The sequence below is a fragment of the Gorilla gorilla genome, chromosome X (assembly GCF_029281585.2).
Source record: "Gorilla gorilla gorilla isolate KB3781 chromosome X, NHGRI_mGorGor1-v2.1_pri, whole genome shotgun sequence".
NCBI classification, from domain to species: Eukaryota; Metazoa; Chordata; class Mammalia; order Primates; family Hominidae; genus Gorilla; species Gorilla gorilla.
Window position 1 is genome coordinate 166,605,191 of NC_073247.2, and position 17,044 is coordinate 166,622,234.

General features: G+C 39.7%; 1 protein-coding gene across 3 annotated transcripts in view; it reads right to left on the reverse strand.

Moving 5' to 3' along the window:
- The window catches only part of F8 (coagulation factor VIII), a 197,312-nt gene that overhangs the window by 149,766 nt on the left and 30,502 nt on the right, over window positions 1-17,044 (reverse strand). For all 3 annotated transcript variants that reach the window (XM_063703009.1, XM_004065157.2, XM_063703010.1), the window contains exons 4-6: window positions 13,447-13,659; window positions 7,743-7,811; window positions 5,189-5,305 (exon numbers count right to left, since the gene is read on the reverse strand). In XM_063703009.1, coding sequence (XP_063559079.1) covers window positions 5,189-5,305; window positions 7,743-7,811; window positions 13,447-13,659 — 399 coding nt within the window. The remainder of the gene's footprint in view (window positions 1-5,188; window positions 5,306-7,742; window positions 7,812-13,446; window positions 13,660-17,044) is intronic.

Consider the following 17,044-nt stretch of genomic DNA (forward strand, 5'->3'; position numbering starts at 1 on the left):
CTGCTATGGATTGCATGGCCAGTCTCCAGACCCTCAAGTGGTGCATGCAGTGAGTGCTAACTGTGGCAGTAGTGGCAGGTTGAGTGGGCCTGACCTCAGACCCCAGGAGGTGCTCAGGTGCCACCAGTGGTGGACAGGGCTAAGTGATCCCTAGGCCCCTGGATGATATGCTTGGGTACTGGGGGCAGGTAGAGCTGGGCTACATGAACCTGCCCTCAGGCTCCTTGGTGGTGTGTGAGGTGCTGGTTGTGCTATGCAGGGGTGGGGTGATACTGAGGTCACTAGCAAAATGCTCAGGTTGGGGTGCAGCAGTAGCTGTGCTATAGCCCTGCTCTTGGTGAAGGTGGGGTTGCTTTCTCAGGGAGTAGCTGTAGGCAGGTAGCTTGGGAGCACAAGGTTCACTAGTGTTTTGGCCCCACAGCAGCCTGCAGCAGCAGTGGTTGTAGGTAATGGAATTTGTTCTTGGAATCTGTGAAAATGCATGGGCACTCCTCTGCTGGGTGGGGCAGGATCACTGCCTAAGTCACGGCCATCATAGCAGGGCAGGATGTGTGGGCTGTGCTCTCAAAATGGTGCTGTGCTGCAGCTGCTTGGGAGAATTGCAGAATCCAGCGTGAGCTCTCTGTTGCAATGCCTTCACACGGTCTTTAGGCAACTCCCTATGCCAGTCTCTGTGCTGTCAAGGAATAAGGGGCTCTCCTGTGGCTAGGATTGCAAGAGTCCTTGGTGAAAATGAGGAACACTAAGGGTCTCTTACCTTTTTCCCACATTAGGAAGCTGTTCCAGACTCCCAGCCAATCCCAGGCAAACAGGCCTTATTTCTCTCTCCTCCCTTGCTTTCAATGCTTCCTGTCACTTCTCTGTTGAATTCCAGTGTTCTCTCTTAGATGACCTATTCAAAGTATAATTATCTACTTGCTACTTTGGTTCCTCTCCATGGAAGGGATGAGCACTAGATGCATCTAGTCAACCATCCTGAAGCCCCTCCTGATTGTATTTTTGGATAGCCTGTCTTTGAGCTTGCTGATCCTTTCTTCTGCCTGATCAATTCTGTTGCTGATGTCTTGTATTGCATGTGTCATTTTTTATTATACTTTTCAGTTCCAGGATTTCTCTCTGACTTTTTTTATTCCTTCAATTTCTCTGTTAAATTTCTTTGATAAACTTCTGAATTGTTTCTCTGTGTTTTATAAAAGTTTGTTGAGTTTTCTTAAGATAGCTATTTTGAATTCTTTGTCTACCAGATCATTCACCTGCATGTCTTTAGGATTAGTGACCGGCACGATTTTTTGTTCATTTGATGAGGCTGTCTTTCTTAGGCTATTCTTATTCTTTGCAGATGTGCATCCCTGTCTACACATTGAAGAATTAGGTATTTATTCTCATTTTCACAGTCTGGGTTTGTTTGTGACTGCTCTATTTCAGTGAGCTCGTTTAGAAATTGAGTGGGGCTGAGTGTGGTGGCTCATACTTGTAATCTAGCACTTTAGGAGGCTGAGGCTGGAGGATTGCTTTAGGTCAGGAGTTCGAGACCCAGCCTGAGCAACATAGCAATACCCCAATCTCCCCCCGCCCCCACAAAACCCCAAAATTTAGCCAGGCATAGTGGCACACACCTGTAGTCCCACTCTGGAGGCTGAGGTGGGAAGACCGCGTGAGCCCAGCCAGGAGTTCGAGACTGCAGTAATCTATGATCGCACCACTGCACTCCAACCTAGGCAACAGAGACCACATCAAAAAGAAAGTGAAAGGACTGGCTGTTGTATTTCCTTTTAGCACGAGAGGGCGCCCTGAGCCCAGGTTAGACGCAAGTCTCATGCTGGCTCTGCTACTAATGCAGTGTGCAGCCTGGATGGGCCCGTGGGAGATCCACAGAGGGCACCCAGGCCATACGGGAGAGGTTTCCGGTGTAAAAACCGTGGGTCCATGGTGACTTTCCGCCTGTGGTACTGCAGTGGCTTGCGGGTGGGGTCTCAGTCATAAAGAACCAATCCCCTTTATGTGCAACTATGGTTTTACTCGTCTTTGCAGTCCAAAAGGGCTTCACAGTCTTGCTCATGGGTTCGGGTTTTCTTAACTCTTCTGAAGGTAATTTTACGCATCGAGTTGTTACCTTGATGTTTCTGTGAGGAGATTATTGCTGAAGATCCTATTCCACCACTTTGCTCCACTCAGCATGCACTACTTAATCACAAGCAGGAGATGAAGGCCTGGAAAGAAGACAATAGAAGCCCAAACCCCTCTCCTCAACCTTTATCTAGTAGACCACAGTGTCCTTATAATTCAGCAGTCAGCACCTTTTCTTATAAACGCCAGATGGAAGAGATGCATATATAAGGAAGGGTATGTGGGAAGGGGCATGGGGCCAGCCACTCTCCAGGAACCTCCATGCGTTCAGCTACTTAGAAGCTCCTGATGGGCAATTTTAATATGAATATTTATCTCTTTTAATTCTTATCATTTTTCTATCATTTCTTGATGTTAAAATCTGCTTTAAAACACACAGTTGACTCTTGAACAACACAGGTTTGAACTGCATGAGTCCACTTATATGCAGTTTTTTTCAATAAATATACTGAGATTTTTTTGGAAATTTATGACAATTTGAAAAAACTGTCAGATGGACCACATAGGGTAAAAATATCAAAAAAATTAAGAAAAAGTTAGGTATGTTATGAATGCAAAAAATATATGGAGATGGCCGGATGCAGTGGCTCACACTTATAATCCCAGCACTTTGGGAGGCCAAGGTGGGCAGATCACGAGGTCAGGAGTTCAAGACCGGCCTGGCAAACATGGTGAAACCCCATCTCTACTAAAACTACAAAAATTAGGTGGGCGTGGTGGCACATGCCTGTAATCCCAGCTACTTGGGAGGCTGGGGCAGGAGAATCGCTTGAACCCAAGAGGGGGAAGTTGCAGTGAGCTCAGATTGTGCCACTGCACTCCAGCCTGGGTGACAGAACAAGACTCCGTCTCAAAAAATATATATATATACTTTGGGAGGCCAAGGCGGGTGGATCATGAGGTCAGGAGATCGAGACCATCCTGGCTAACACAGTGAAACCCCGTCTCTACTAAAAATACAAAAAATTAGCCAGTCGAGGTGGCGGGCGCCTGTAGTCCCAGCTACTCGGGAGGCTGAGGCAGGAGAATGGCGTGAACCCCGGGGGGCAGAGCCTGCAGTGAGCTGAGATTGCGCCACTGCACTCCAGCCTGGGCGACAGCAAGACTCCGTCTCAAAAAAAAAAAAAAAAAATATATATATATATATATGTATGTATACACACTTATATATACATATATATGTTGATACTAGACTATTTTATCATTCATTACCATAAAATATACAAAAATCTATTATAAAAAGTTGAAATTTATAAAAACTTACATACTTACAAGCATACATGGCACCATTCCCAGTTGGGACAAATGTAAACAAACGTAAAGATCCAGTATTAAATCGTAACTGCATAAAATTAACGGTAGTAGCCATCTCCTATTGTTATTGTACTGAGCTCAATATTGTACTGACCCACATTGTTCAAGGGTCAACTATATTCTCAACCACATTTTGTTTGACCTTATGAAAGATTTTATCTATTCTTAGTACTTTCTATTGAGTTTCTATTTTGACCATTGTGTTTATAATTTTTATGAGCACGTTTTGTTATGATTGTTTTTCATAGAATCCTATTGTTACTTTATTTTTACATTTCCTTTTATTGATGTAAAATATACATATATAATTTGCCATCATTACCATTTTTAAGCGTACAGTTCAGTGGTATATATACATAATGGAATACTATTTGGCCATAAAAAAGAATATTTTCATTTGCATCAACATAGGTGACACTGGAGGGCAATACCACATGTTCTCACTCATATGTGGGAGCTAAAAGAGTGGACCTTGTGAAAATAGAGAGTAGAATCGTGGTTACCATAGTCTGGGGTGGGGAGGGTGGAGGTGATGAAGGTGCCAGTTGGGACAAATGTAAACAAATGTAAAGATCCAGTATTAAATCGTTAACTGCATAAAATTAACGGTAGTAGCCATCTCCTATTGTTATTGTACTGAGCTCAAGTGCTGGGATTACAGGTGTGAGCCATCGCGCCCGGCCACCTCAGTTCCAGTAAGCGGTCAGAGCCCTGCCTGTCCCAAGTGGGTGAGGTCCCAAAGGGATTATCATAGCAGTATTGGAAGGCCAGCTAGTGATTCATGCCAAGGTGACCTGTAGGATAAACCTGCTACAGCATGGTGCTGCTGCACGGCCATTCTGAATTTGCATGTCTTTGGCCAAATTATAGAGCAGAATTTCCACGGCTGGGGATGGTAGTCCTTCCTCCCTCATTTGTCTCTGCCTGTACTCTGGGATATTTCTGCCTTCAGACAGTCATGATGTTTTCTGCGGGTTAAGGCAAGGACAAATCTCCCCCCAGGGAACCCAAGAAGGTGGAGAAGCTGGTTGAACACCTCAATGTCACTTTTTCCAGTGTAGAAACCATGAGTTGAGGGGAGATTTTCCATACACTTGGTTCTGGGCAGAATAGGAGGAAGGAGAGTCATGGATGTGGAAGTCTGATTCTCAAAGTTTTTTCACTTCTCTGTGGCTCCGGGAACTGTCTCATCCTCACATGTGAGCTCTGGGTTGTTGTTGGTGTAGATATTGGTGCTGTATGTTTGGTTTTGGTTTTCTGTGGGAGGGAGTAAAGCCAGCCTGCCTCTATGCCCCTATTTTAAAACTGGAAGGCATCTTATTGTTACTTTATTGATGGAGTATCTTCTTGAATCTTTATGAAAATAGTAGTAAGAGCTTCTGATGAGTTCTGTTCTGAGCCATAGCTTTTTTTATTCTGGGATTATTATTTTCTTTGTTCATCTTTGCATATCCCTTCCATATTTTAGGTTCTTTTTAAATGTCTGTTCATCCTTGGTTGCCCACTCACATTTAAGAAAAGGAAAGAAAAATCTGACTGTGGGCTGTATGTACATGGGTAAGCCTTCATTTTCAGGTGACCAAAAGAGGAATTGCCTATTATACATTAAGATCCCCAGAGGCCAGAGATCTTCAAGTATTCAGTGGGCTATATCCTCTGACATGCAAAGCTGTTTGTGAACTGAAGTACAGAACTCTGGTGCTGAATTTGGAAGACCCTGAGGATTGTTGAGCAGGTGTATACATACCTGGCAGAGACCTGTTTACATAACCATTGACTGTGTGCATTTTAGGCCAGGCCCGAGCAGATGCAGCATCCCTATCCTGCATCAAGGAGTTCTTTGTTTCTGAGTGCCAACTTTTCCCTGATGAGAGAGAAGGCAAAGATAGAGTCAGCTAAGCATGTGTCTCATGAATGACCGCCTCCCCTTTCTCCTTCCCTGCTCCCAGTGTGCTCACACCTTAAGCATTTTTGTCAGCAAAGTAGCACACAGCACTTATCCTCTCAAAGTCAGTGTGAGGGAGGGAGAAGATAATTATGTAAAGGCAGACATCTCTTGCTCAAACTGATTTTCTCTCCCTCCATTTGTCCATGACAATAAGTGGGAATGGATAATAATAGAAGACAGAATATTGGTTAGCTTGAGGCATCAGGATTCAATTCTTTTTATTAGCTGAATTATTTAAAAGAAAGCTTATGAAAATCATCCTAGGGGCCGGGCGCGGTGGCTCACACCTGTAATCGTAGCACTTTGGGAGGCTGAGGCAGGTGGATCACTTCAGGTCAGGCGTTTGAGAGTAGCCTGGCCAACATGGTGAAACCCTATCCCTACTAAAAATACACAAATTAGGCGGGCATGGTGGCATGTGCCTGTAATCTCAGCTACTCAGGAGGCTGAGGCAGGAGAATCACTTGAACCTGGGAGGTGGACGTTGCAGTGAGCCAAGATTGTGCCACTGCACTCCAACCTGGGCAACAGAGTGAGACTCGATCTCAAAAAAAAAGAAAAGAAAAAAGAAAATTGTCCTAGGAAAAAGGCTGTCTGTCAGTCCCTGTCTCCGTTATAATTGCTTCATCCCAGCTTATATTTATGAAACCCCAGGAACCTGAAAGCTCCCTAACACTGTCTCTGAAATTGATAAGGGCTGAAGCACTGGAAATACTATTGAACAGTGACTCCCTGGAATTACCCCTTTGTGTGAAGGACTGGTAGCTAGTGCTAAAACTTTATGAGGCAGCCATTCATTTGTTCATTCATTCAAACACATATTTATTGAGCACTACCGATTGTAGACACTGATGATAGAGAGGAAGATATAGCCTCTGCTTTCAAGATGCTTACACTCTAGCTGGAATAGTCAGAGAAGCTGATAATTATAATAAAGAGTAAAGAGTGATATAATAAAGATGAGAGTAGGGTGTTACAGGGAGCAGAGAGGAGAAGAAATTTCACTTTGCTTGAAGGGAAAAAGATATGAGATCAAAGAAGATAAATATTAAATAAAGTAGAAAATACTGATATAGTATGATAAGGAGTAAGCTCAAGATGCTGTGGAAATATAAGCAGGCATCTAATCCAGACTAGAGGTCATCCTGGGAGAAGGAATTAAGGAAGGGGATAACTGAAGTAAGTCAGACTTAAAAGAAAAAGGAGAAGCTTACTTAGTGTAAAGAGGGAGACAGATTTTTCCAGGCAGAGGGAACTGCATATGCAGAGGTCTCATGCAAGAAAAAACATTACATATTTGGGTGACATGGAAGATAAGGCAGGAAATGGAACACAACAAGGCTGGAAATGTCACCAGAGAATAGATAATGCATTTTGCACTTTACCTTGAAATTGAATTATTTTATTTGTTTTGTTGTTTGAGATAGGGTCTGGCTTTATCACCCAGGCTGGAGTGCAGTGGCGCAATCACAGCTCACTGCAACCTTCACCTCCTGGGCTCAAGTGATCCTCCCACCTCAGCCTCCCAAGTAGCTGGAGTACAGGTACCCGCCACCATGACCGGCTGATTTTTTAATTCTTTTGTAGAGATGTGGTTTCACCCTGTTGCCCAGGCTGGTCTCAAACTCCTGGGCTCAAGCAATCTGCCCACCTCAGCCTCCTAAAGTGCTGGGATTACAGGCATGAGCCACCGAAACTGGCAAACTGAAGTATTTTAGAGGCTAGAGTGACAAGATCAGATACTCACTTCAGTAAGCTTCCTTTGAGAGTTATGAGACAGATCATGAGGGCCTCAATTAAGAAGATGGCAATGTAAATTGATAAGCGGGCAAGAAGAATATTATGTTATTGTTATTGATTACATAGTGATTACATTAGGAGGAGGAGGAGGAGGCGGAGGTACTGACACTATTCATGGGCCTACTCTATGCCACACAGTGCTCTAGGTTACTTAAGTGAAATCACTCAGCACTCACAACAATCTTATGAAAAATGTACTATTATTTCTATTTAGGAAACCAAGACACAGAGAGGTTAAATAACTTGCCAAAGGTTGTGCACTTAATAATAGATGAAGATAAGAGAAAGTATTTAGAAAGTAGAGCCCAAAGTATTTGTTGACAGTCTTAATGAGGGGGATGAGGCCAGTCCGTTATTCAGCTCCTCTATCTTCTTACCTCATAGCTGCCAGTGGAACTGAGGTTACGTTTTGTTTTCTTGGAATTCATTTTTAACCCCATCTCCTTCATTCCTGAACAGTAATGTAATTTATGATCTTTCTATAATCACCTCCTCTTAATAGTAGCAGAGGATTTCTTTCAGGAATCCGAAATTCAGATTAAGACTCACTAACCTTCATCAAATACAGCAAAAAGTAGTATAAATTTGTGCAAGGTCTGTGTCTTTTCCTTGGCCAGACTCCCTGAAAAAGAAGTGGGAACATTTATCTTCTATTTAAAAAATCTCATTGTAGGAAATTGTCACTAGGAGGAGACAGTTCTTCATCAGTTACTTGACATTAAGAACAAATGTAGTCTTCTGTCTCTTGATAACTTGGCTTTGATGTCAGGTCTCCTATAGCAGTGTTTCTAAAACTATCTGGAGCAAAGAATTTTTTTATTTCAACTTTGATGAAGACCACTACTTGTGTAAAATATGATAAAAATGAATTACTAAAGAAAAAAATTAAAAACATTTACAAAATACAAGCCCTCACACACTGTGTGATAATAGTGAAATTATAGATAATTTCTGTTACTCTTGTAACTTTTTATACTTCTGCAATTGTAAATTAAAAGTTTTGAGTAAAATAGCAATTGTCCATATTAAACATCTATACTCATGATTTTTTTTCAGTAGCCCACAGTGCTTCTAATTATACTCACATTTTAAATGAATACCGTGTATATCGATAGCTGAAGTTTTTAATGGAACAAACTAGCTTGTTTCATGCTTTAACTGTTGAGCTTGTTGGCTATCTTTCTTAGAATTATATATTTTTTTAATTTGACTGGAAACTTTTGTTTGCAGGCTTATTTTGAGTAGAAAGATTTTTGTTTATGACATTTTGCCGTTCTTTCTCTCTCTCGCACCCTTAATGCTTAGAAATAAAAATTAGCTTGGACTAAGAAAGCAACAGTATGTGTGCTGCTACTCATCAGGCTGGGATAAGAGACATAGATAAAGCTAACTGCAGAGTTAACAACACCATTTCTCCCAAGGACACATTGCCACTGTATAAACTCACTGAATGCCAACTATTTGCTTTGATTATCTCTTGCTTTCTTACTCAATTGAGTTGTTTGTTCTCTGAATTCACAGCCTGCCAGAAATGTTTGAACTAATAGCAACAAGAATGAAACATCTCATTCTTTCCTAGGTCATGTAAATTACTTTGACACAAAGAAGCAGCTCAATTTAAAGCTCAAGCTTCAGGTAAGGGGTGCCTTGACTTAACATTTCATGTCTATGTTAACTTTTTAGAACACTTCACAGTCTAGACCTTATGGTTATTTCTTTACACACAACTCTACTTTGCTTCATTTAAATATCACCTAACCTCCACCCTTCCCCAAAATTCTTTACTAACTCTATACAGTATTTCCCTTTGTTTAGGGAGGTGTCCACAGTCTCTTGTTGCCATGAGCCAATAAATCTGACTTTGTCGAACTATAGTGATCTTTGCTGTCCCTTGTGATCATTGGTTGATTAAGCAAAGGATGTGTTCACTATTCTCTATCTAGCAAATCATACCCTAGAACGGAATTTTGGAGATACTGGCCAATGGAAACCTTGGGGATATTACAGATTCCCCCACTGAACCGAGAAAACTTAGTTCAGTTCCTATTCTAGGACTGGGTTTGCTTTCCCCTCTTCTAGGACCCTGAGTTTCCACAAAGCCATGGCCCTAAACAAAGAGTGAGCAGCAGCTGTGCTCAGCTCTCTTGCAAGTGAAGAACAGCCCAACTCTATGATATGGGCTCTCAGTCCCTCTGGTGGGGAGCACTATTTATCCTTGTCATCCTGACTCCTTGGCTACCGCAGCTGGCTTCCTGACCCAGATCTCAGTTGGCCTGTAATTTCCACCCCTTTTACTACTCACAGTTCCTGTTCTGCTTCTGGTCCACAAATATTTATCTTCTTTTTCAGCTGACCATGCCTATTCGATTTTCTCTATTTATGGTTTACCTATCTTTGTTGTTGGTTTTCAGCGAGGTTGGGGTTGAGGTGGAGGATGGAAAAATGGCTAAGTATGAAGACCCTGTGCCATCTTTACCAGAAGTACTGGATTAAAAACTTTAGAGACACATTTAAAATACGTATAAAGCTGTCTTAAAACATTCTAATTACTTTTATATAAATTTTCAATTATAGTGAAATTGACTTTTTCTTTTGGTGTATAGGTCTATAACTTTTAACGAAGATATAAGCTCATGAAACCCCATCATCGTCAAGATACAGATCCATTTCAATATCCAAAAAGAACTCCCTCCTGCTATCCCTCTATAGTGTACATCTAATTTTATAAGAAACTGCCAGAGACTGTTTCTCTACCAAGCAGCAAAACTGCCATTCTGTTTTCCAGAATGGCTATACCATTGTGCATTGTGAGACTTTCTGTTGCTCTGAATTCTTGACAGCATTCTTGGCAATTTTATATGATTATTTTAGCTATTCTAATAGATACATCACTGTTGATTGAATTTGCATTTCCCTAATGGTTAATGATGTTGAACATCTTTTCATATGTTTGTCCATATAACTCTTGCTTTATAAAAGACACCATTAAAAGAATGAAAAAACAAACTATAGAGTGGGAGAAAATATTTGCAAATCACATAACTGGCAAGGGATTTATATCCAAAATGAATTTCATATTCAGACTTAAGTTCCATCCCCAAGCAATCTCATTATATATGTGCAAATATTCCAGTATCTGAAATCTGAAACGTTCTTGGTTCCAAGCATTTCAGGTAAGGGATACTCAATCAGTATTTTGCATGCAGATATTCACCTGTTTCAGCACTGTTTACTGAAGACACTATTCTTTCCCCTATTCAATGGTTTTGGCACTCCTGGCAAAAATCAATGTTGTGATTACAGATTTGTACTACTTCAACTTTCTTCATATTCATGTTTGCATCATATATCCTTTTCCATCTTTATGCTGGTAACCTACATATATCATTTTTTTGAAATGAGTTTCTTGTAAACAACATATAATTGGTTCAAGCTTTTATATCCAGTATGCTAATCTCTGTTTTTAATTGGTGTGTTTTAGCCATTTTCACTTAATATAAGTATTGATATGTTTAGATTTAAGCCTATCATTTTATTATTATTTTACTGCTTCTTCTCTCTGATTTTCATCTCTCCTTACTTGCCTTCTTTTGAGTTATTTGAACATTTTTGATATACCATTGTAATTAGTTTATTGTGACTTTTTACTATGTCTCTTGGTATAATTTTTTATTGGTTGCTCTAGGGATTACAAAATACATACTTAACCTTTCACTATCATCTACTTAGAGTCAACATTTTACCATTTGAATTGGAATGAAGTTGAATGGACCATAAAGTTTTCTTTACCCTCCTCTTGTTATGCTATGATTCTTTTATGTATTGTATCTACCATACATTAAAAAACCTATCTCACAATGTTCTATCTTTGCTTTCAGCCATCAGACATGTTTTAAGGAATTCTGTGGGCATTAGTTTCAGATGAAAGTATGATTTCTCATATACTGAGTTCAGTTTCATAGTCATAATTAATGAGAAAGTGCCAAAACCATAGTGTATTATTTATGGGATGTAAAGGCTAATGGAACATGTTGAAGACTGTGAAACTGAGATTTCCCCTCAAGCACCAGACTGGCTACTGCGTTGGACTCAATGGCACTGCAAGGGGTTTAAAACAGATCTGACACTGAAACTACATACCTGGATGTGTAGGTTGGGGGTGAATCCAGGAGTTAATGCACAACTTTATGGGTTTACTTTCCTGGGATCTTTTCTCTCTGTCATCTATAAACTTTCCAGTTCTGTGAGCTCCCTTTTTTGGTTTTCTAACCAGAAGCTTCCAATTTCCACAACTACGTTATAGCTAAGGTCAAGCAATGGAAGGGGAAAGACAGAGAGAAAGTAATGTGCTTTTCCCCCAATGTCTTAGATCTGTAGCTGTACTGAATGAAGAATAATGTTCCCCTCCCTAAGTTTTTACTCCTGCAGGTTTCTGTTGCCAGCCACTGTCATTGCCACAGGCAACCTGGGACTGAAGCTTGAGAGAATGGTAGAAAAGAGGACAAAAACCCTAGGGGATTTCCCCTCCCACGCTCTCTGAGCATTTAGAGTTACCTTTCTCACTCCTTGAAACCCCAGAGGGTTTGTCCTGGAGCTCTCTTTGCAACATAGTACTCACTTCGAAGTCTCCAGTTATGTTTTAATTCAGGTTAAGGAATACTAGAGTGGGGAAAAAGGTATACTCCCCCACAAGTTTGGTAATACTTTCAATTCTAGTGTCTTTTCTCTATATACTTGTTCTATTTGCTTTTTAGAAATTTTTAAATATCTGGGCTTTGCATTTTGTCAAGGTTTTATAGTTAAGTTCAATGGGAAATAAAGGGTGGAGTGTGTTTATCCATTTTACCTGGAACTAGAACCTCTGTAGACTCTTTAATTCAACTCTGTGTCAAAGAATCATTTGGGTTTTTAACTTATTTCTTTATATGTCATATGTAAACACTAATGTTTTGATGATCTCATTGTTCCATTAGCCTTTACATCCCATAAATAATACACTACGGTTTTGGCACTTTCTCATTAATTATGACTATGAAACTGAACTCAGTATATGAGAAATCATACTTTCATCTGAAACTATTATAAACTACAAACCTTTCTCATCTTCTCCACTCCCCGCTCCCATCTTTTTTTTGAATCACATTCATCATCACCATTCAGAAAGAGTATGGTGATTCCTGTTAATAAATTCTTTGCCTATTCCCCATCAAAAGGTGGAGTCTCCCTTTATAGACTGGTCTTAGTGATGCATTCTAACTAATAGAATGTATGTTATGTGAGTGATTTCCAAGGTTACATTAGAAATCATGAAACAGCTTCTAATGGGCTATCTCAGGACCATATAAGAAGTCTGGCTACCCTGTAAAACCCATGTGAGAGAGACCATGTGGAGAGTACCATCAAGCCAAGGTCAAAGACATGTGAATAAAGTCACCTTTGGGATGATTTCAGCTCTAGCCACTGTTTGACTACAGCCTCATGAGACACACTTAGATAGGCCACCAAGTCAAAACACTGACAAATTCCATGAGACTCACAGAAACCATGAGAGATAATAAGTGACTGTTGTTGTTTTAAGCCACTAAATTGTGGAGTTATGCAGTAAAAGATAACTGGAACAAGAAAAAGGTACAGTGAAGCTGATTTCACCATAAAAAATAGGATAAAAACAAATTATGCAAAATTTACTTCCCTAATTTAATTTATGCTAAGGTATAAATTAAAAACAGGTTTGATTAGAATTATTTTAGAATATATTAATTCAATCCAAATTAATTAATTTTCAGTAACATATAAATAAATGCTGACTTTTCTTAGATTTTTATATACTTTTGGTTTACAGATGACAAACTAACCACCTGAACCAGTCTATATGCCATTGATCACACACTTGGATGTGTTTACCTCCATGAAGTTTTCAAGGAACCTAGCTCAAAGTTTGCAAAAGGCAGAGGACAGTAGAAATCACTACTGATAAAGCCCACAGATTTGAAGAGGAAAATAGCAATGCTTTGAGGAGAGAGATTTAATTCTGGAACTAAGCTCCTCCTGATCCCAGCTTAGAGTTTATTGTGGTTATATAGAATGCATATCTGCTTCTCTCAGAAACTGGATTATTCTCCTTTCCATGAGCATGATGCTAGAGTAAAAAAGCCTCTTTCAGGTGAAGGAACACAAATGCTAACTGTTATAGATAGATTCAGTTGTTTGTACTTCTCTGCTTATTTCATCTCAATCCCATGCTTTCATACACTTACCTTCTCTACATACTAGTAGGGCTCCAATGAGGCCTGAATTCAAGTCTTTTACCAGGTCCACATGAGAAAGATATGAGTAGGTAAGGCACAGTGGGTCAGAGGCCATTGGACCATTCTCTTTCAGGACCTGCCAGACATATGTATGGCTTCCACCAGGAAAGACTTTATCATCTTCTTTCTCCCTTTGACTGGTCTGATCATCATATTCAGCTCCTATAGCAGGAAGAAATAAAATTGTCCTTTCTATATCCATTGTACACTCAAAGAAACATGTCAAGTTTATTGTCACCAATAGGTTCCACATAAGAAACAGACTTTCTGCATCTTTGTTGTTGTTGTTGTTGTTTTGAGACGGAGTCTCACTCTGTTGCCCAGGCTGGATCTCGGCTCACAGCAACCTCCGCCTCCCAGGTTCAAGTGATTTTCCTGCCTCAGACTCCCCAGTAGCTAGGATTACAGGCACGTGCCACCATGCCCGGCTAATTTTGTATTTTTAGTAGAGATGGGGTTTCATCATGTTGGTCAGGATGGTCTTAAACTCCTGACCTCGTGATCCACCCGCCTCAGCCTCCCAAAGTGCTGGGATTACAGGCGCGAACCACCACACCTGGCCTACTTTCTGCATCTTAATTTGAAAAACTAACAAGCAGCAGCCACAAATGGGGAGAAGCTTCATATATTCCAGAGGATCTTGAGATCACTAACCCTAGTATGAGCAGTAAAAACTAGGTTCTGGTTGATATCTCCACATTCTGTTAAATAATAAATTGCTTCCATTATTGTATCTTTTTGCCTAATTCAATTCAACAACAAATACACTTTGTCACAGACTCTTTGGTAGGCACTAGTGAGGGTCAGGGAACGGTAAGAAAGAGAGATTTAAGAAAATTTCTTAAACTTTGTTCTTTCCTAGTGGTACAACACTATGTTTGGTGGGGGACATAGACATATAAAGATATAATTATAATACCATGTGGAAATATTCACCTATTTATTCACAAATATTTATTGAGTTCTTATTCTTTACCAGACTCAGCTACCAGCTGAAAATATAAAGATCAAGATAGAAGTCTCTATGCCCTTGAAGCAAGCAACACAGTGGATTAAAAAAAGTAAACAAGCTTCGTACTCTTCAGTAATGCTTGATGAAGGAGGTGGAATTTGAGATGAATCTTGAAAGACAGATATATTTGGGTTCTTTTTCATGTGTTTAATATAAAGAATTTAATATTTTTGTGAGTGGATGTTAGAAAATTATTCTTAGAATTGCATTGCTACTTTCACTTTTTTCTTTCAACACACTTTTTATGATGATGCATTTTAATGTACGTTACAAATTTCATGATAGTCCACTCCTATATACTTTAGAAGTCATCTTTAAAAAAAAATTGCCCACATAAACAAAATGACATTAGCACACCTGATCCAGTTAATATCACCTAATATCAATGCAATATTCAAATTTTCTTAATTGCCTCAAAGGCATCCTTTGTAGCTAGTTGGTCCAAATCAGAATCCAACCTAAGACTGCACATTGCATCTGGTTGTTTAGGCCCATAGTCTCTTTTAGTATGGAGTAGTCCCTTTTTTTCTGACACTCATTTGGTGAAAGAAATTTGGCTTGTAGTCCTGCAGAATATCCCATGCTATTGAATATGCCTAAGTTCTGATTAGATTCAAGTTAAATAAGTTTTCTGGCTAAAATATATCAAAGATGATGCTGAGTCCCTCATATTGTGCCATATCAAGGGGCAGATAATATCTGGCCATCCCATTCTTAGTGACACTAAAATTGACCTGTGGATTAGCCTGATACCTCCATTCTAAAGTTAACATTTCCACTTACAATCAGAAAAAAATCTCTGGGATATTATTTTGGTGCCATACAAATGTCAAATTCCACATCAGGAATTCACCTAACGATTGTAACATCAGCTTGGATGTGTTTGAAGCCAATCCTAGACAGGATATCATTTCATTTATGAGTATTACAATATGTATTTCTATTATATAAGTGTTGTTTTTAATGTGATCATTATTTTTTCAATGATCAATTACTTTGAACTTTGACAATGAGAGCCTTTTCCTGCCAGCCCCATGGAGGGGTACAGACTGTATGTAAAATGCTTAATTTTGTAAAATAAATTAAGCAAAGATGACAAAATGTTAAGATTTGGCAAAGTGAGGTGATGGGCACATGTTTGTTTGTTATATTATTTTCTGTATCTATCTTTGTTTGAAATATTTCATTAGGAAAAAAATACCCTTTTTCCCAAGGCTCAGGTTGTGGTGGGGGCAGGGGCGGGAGCACATGTTGGAGGTTCGATGAGAGGCTAAGAATGTGTGAAACATTATAGCTGTCTTGGGGAGAGGGAGAGTAAATGGATTAGGGGAAATGTAGCAGTAGAATGGCTAGGCAATGCTGAAGGCCCACCTGAGGTGAGATACCATTCAGTGTGATTGCGTGATTTTTATTTCAGCTATGTCCATCCCTTTGGTTGTTGGTAGAATAGGTGAAGAACAGATTTAACCAAGGTAAGTGACCCAGCCCAGAAAGATTTGAGTCTCTTCCTCTCCAGGAATGGGTTGAACCTAGTTTTCCTTGGATAGAAGAACTTGGCCAAATCTGAGATGAGCCACTGCATCAGAAGCAGCAACTTCAACATATGCTAAACATTTAACTGTTCAATAGAAATATAATGCAAACCACATATGTAATTTTAAATTTTCTGGTAGTCACATTAAGAAAAGTAAAAAGAAACAGGTGAAATTATTTTAATAATGTATTTCGTTTAACCTAGTATATCCAAATATAAGCATTTCAACTTGTACTTATAAACAATGAATGAGATATTTTTAGTCTTTTTTGTACTTAACCTTTGAAATCTGGTGTATATTTTACAGTATGTCTCAAGTAGGACTCACCACATTTCAAGTGCCTGATGGCTCATGGCTACCATTTGAACTGTGCAGTATAGACTCTATGGTTGGTGTCCCCTCATTGGATAAGATGTGGCCATTTGGGGATCCCAAAAGGTGTTACCTTTTCTGATGGGTTTAACTTGAGCTGGATTTTAAAATATTATCTCCCCATAATTGTGATTTTAAAGCTCTTATCTCTCCCTGATGTCAGCAGAAAAGAAAAAGATAAAATTGCATTGGCCACTCGTTTCTCCACCAATTTTTGGAAAATTTCCCCAATGTTGAACTACGATTACATGTAACTCTTTAAGATATAGCCAAGTCCAGACCCTCCAGATTTGCCATGGCTTCCTGTCTCTGATTATACAGCTACATGTTTAGGGTAGGATCAGTGGTATAGAAGGAGCAGATAAAGGTAGGTTGTCCTGCATTTGCACCATGCCTGCAAAGAGCTAGGCAAGTAAGAAAAGGACAAGACCAACACCCCCTTAAGACTCCTATAAGATCCATGGCCCACATGATATACATGAAGTAGTAGAATCTTGATTTTATTGTATTTGGGCTCCATCCCCTAAGTATAGGATTACCTGGTAATAATAGGTCCTTTTTCTCATAAATTTCAAAATGCTGGTGCAAGTACTCTCATTGGCCTAGCTTGGGTAAGGTGCCCATCTCT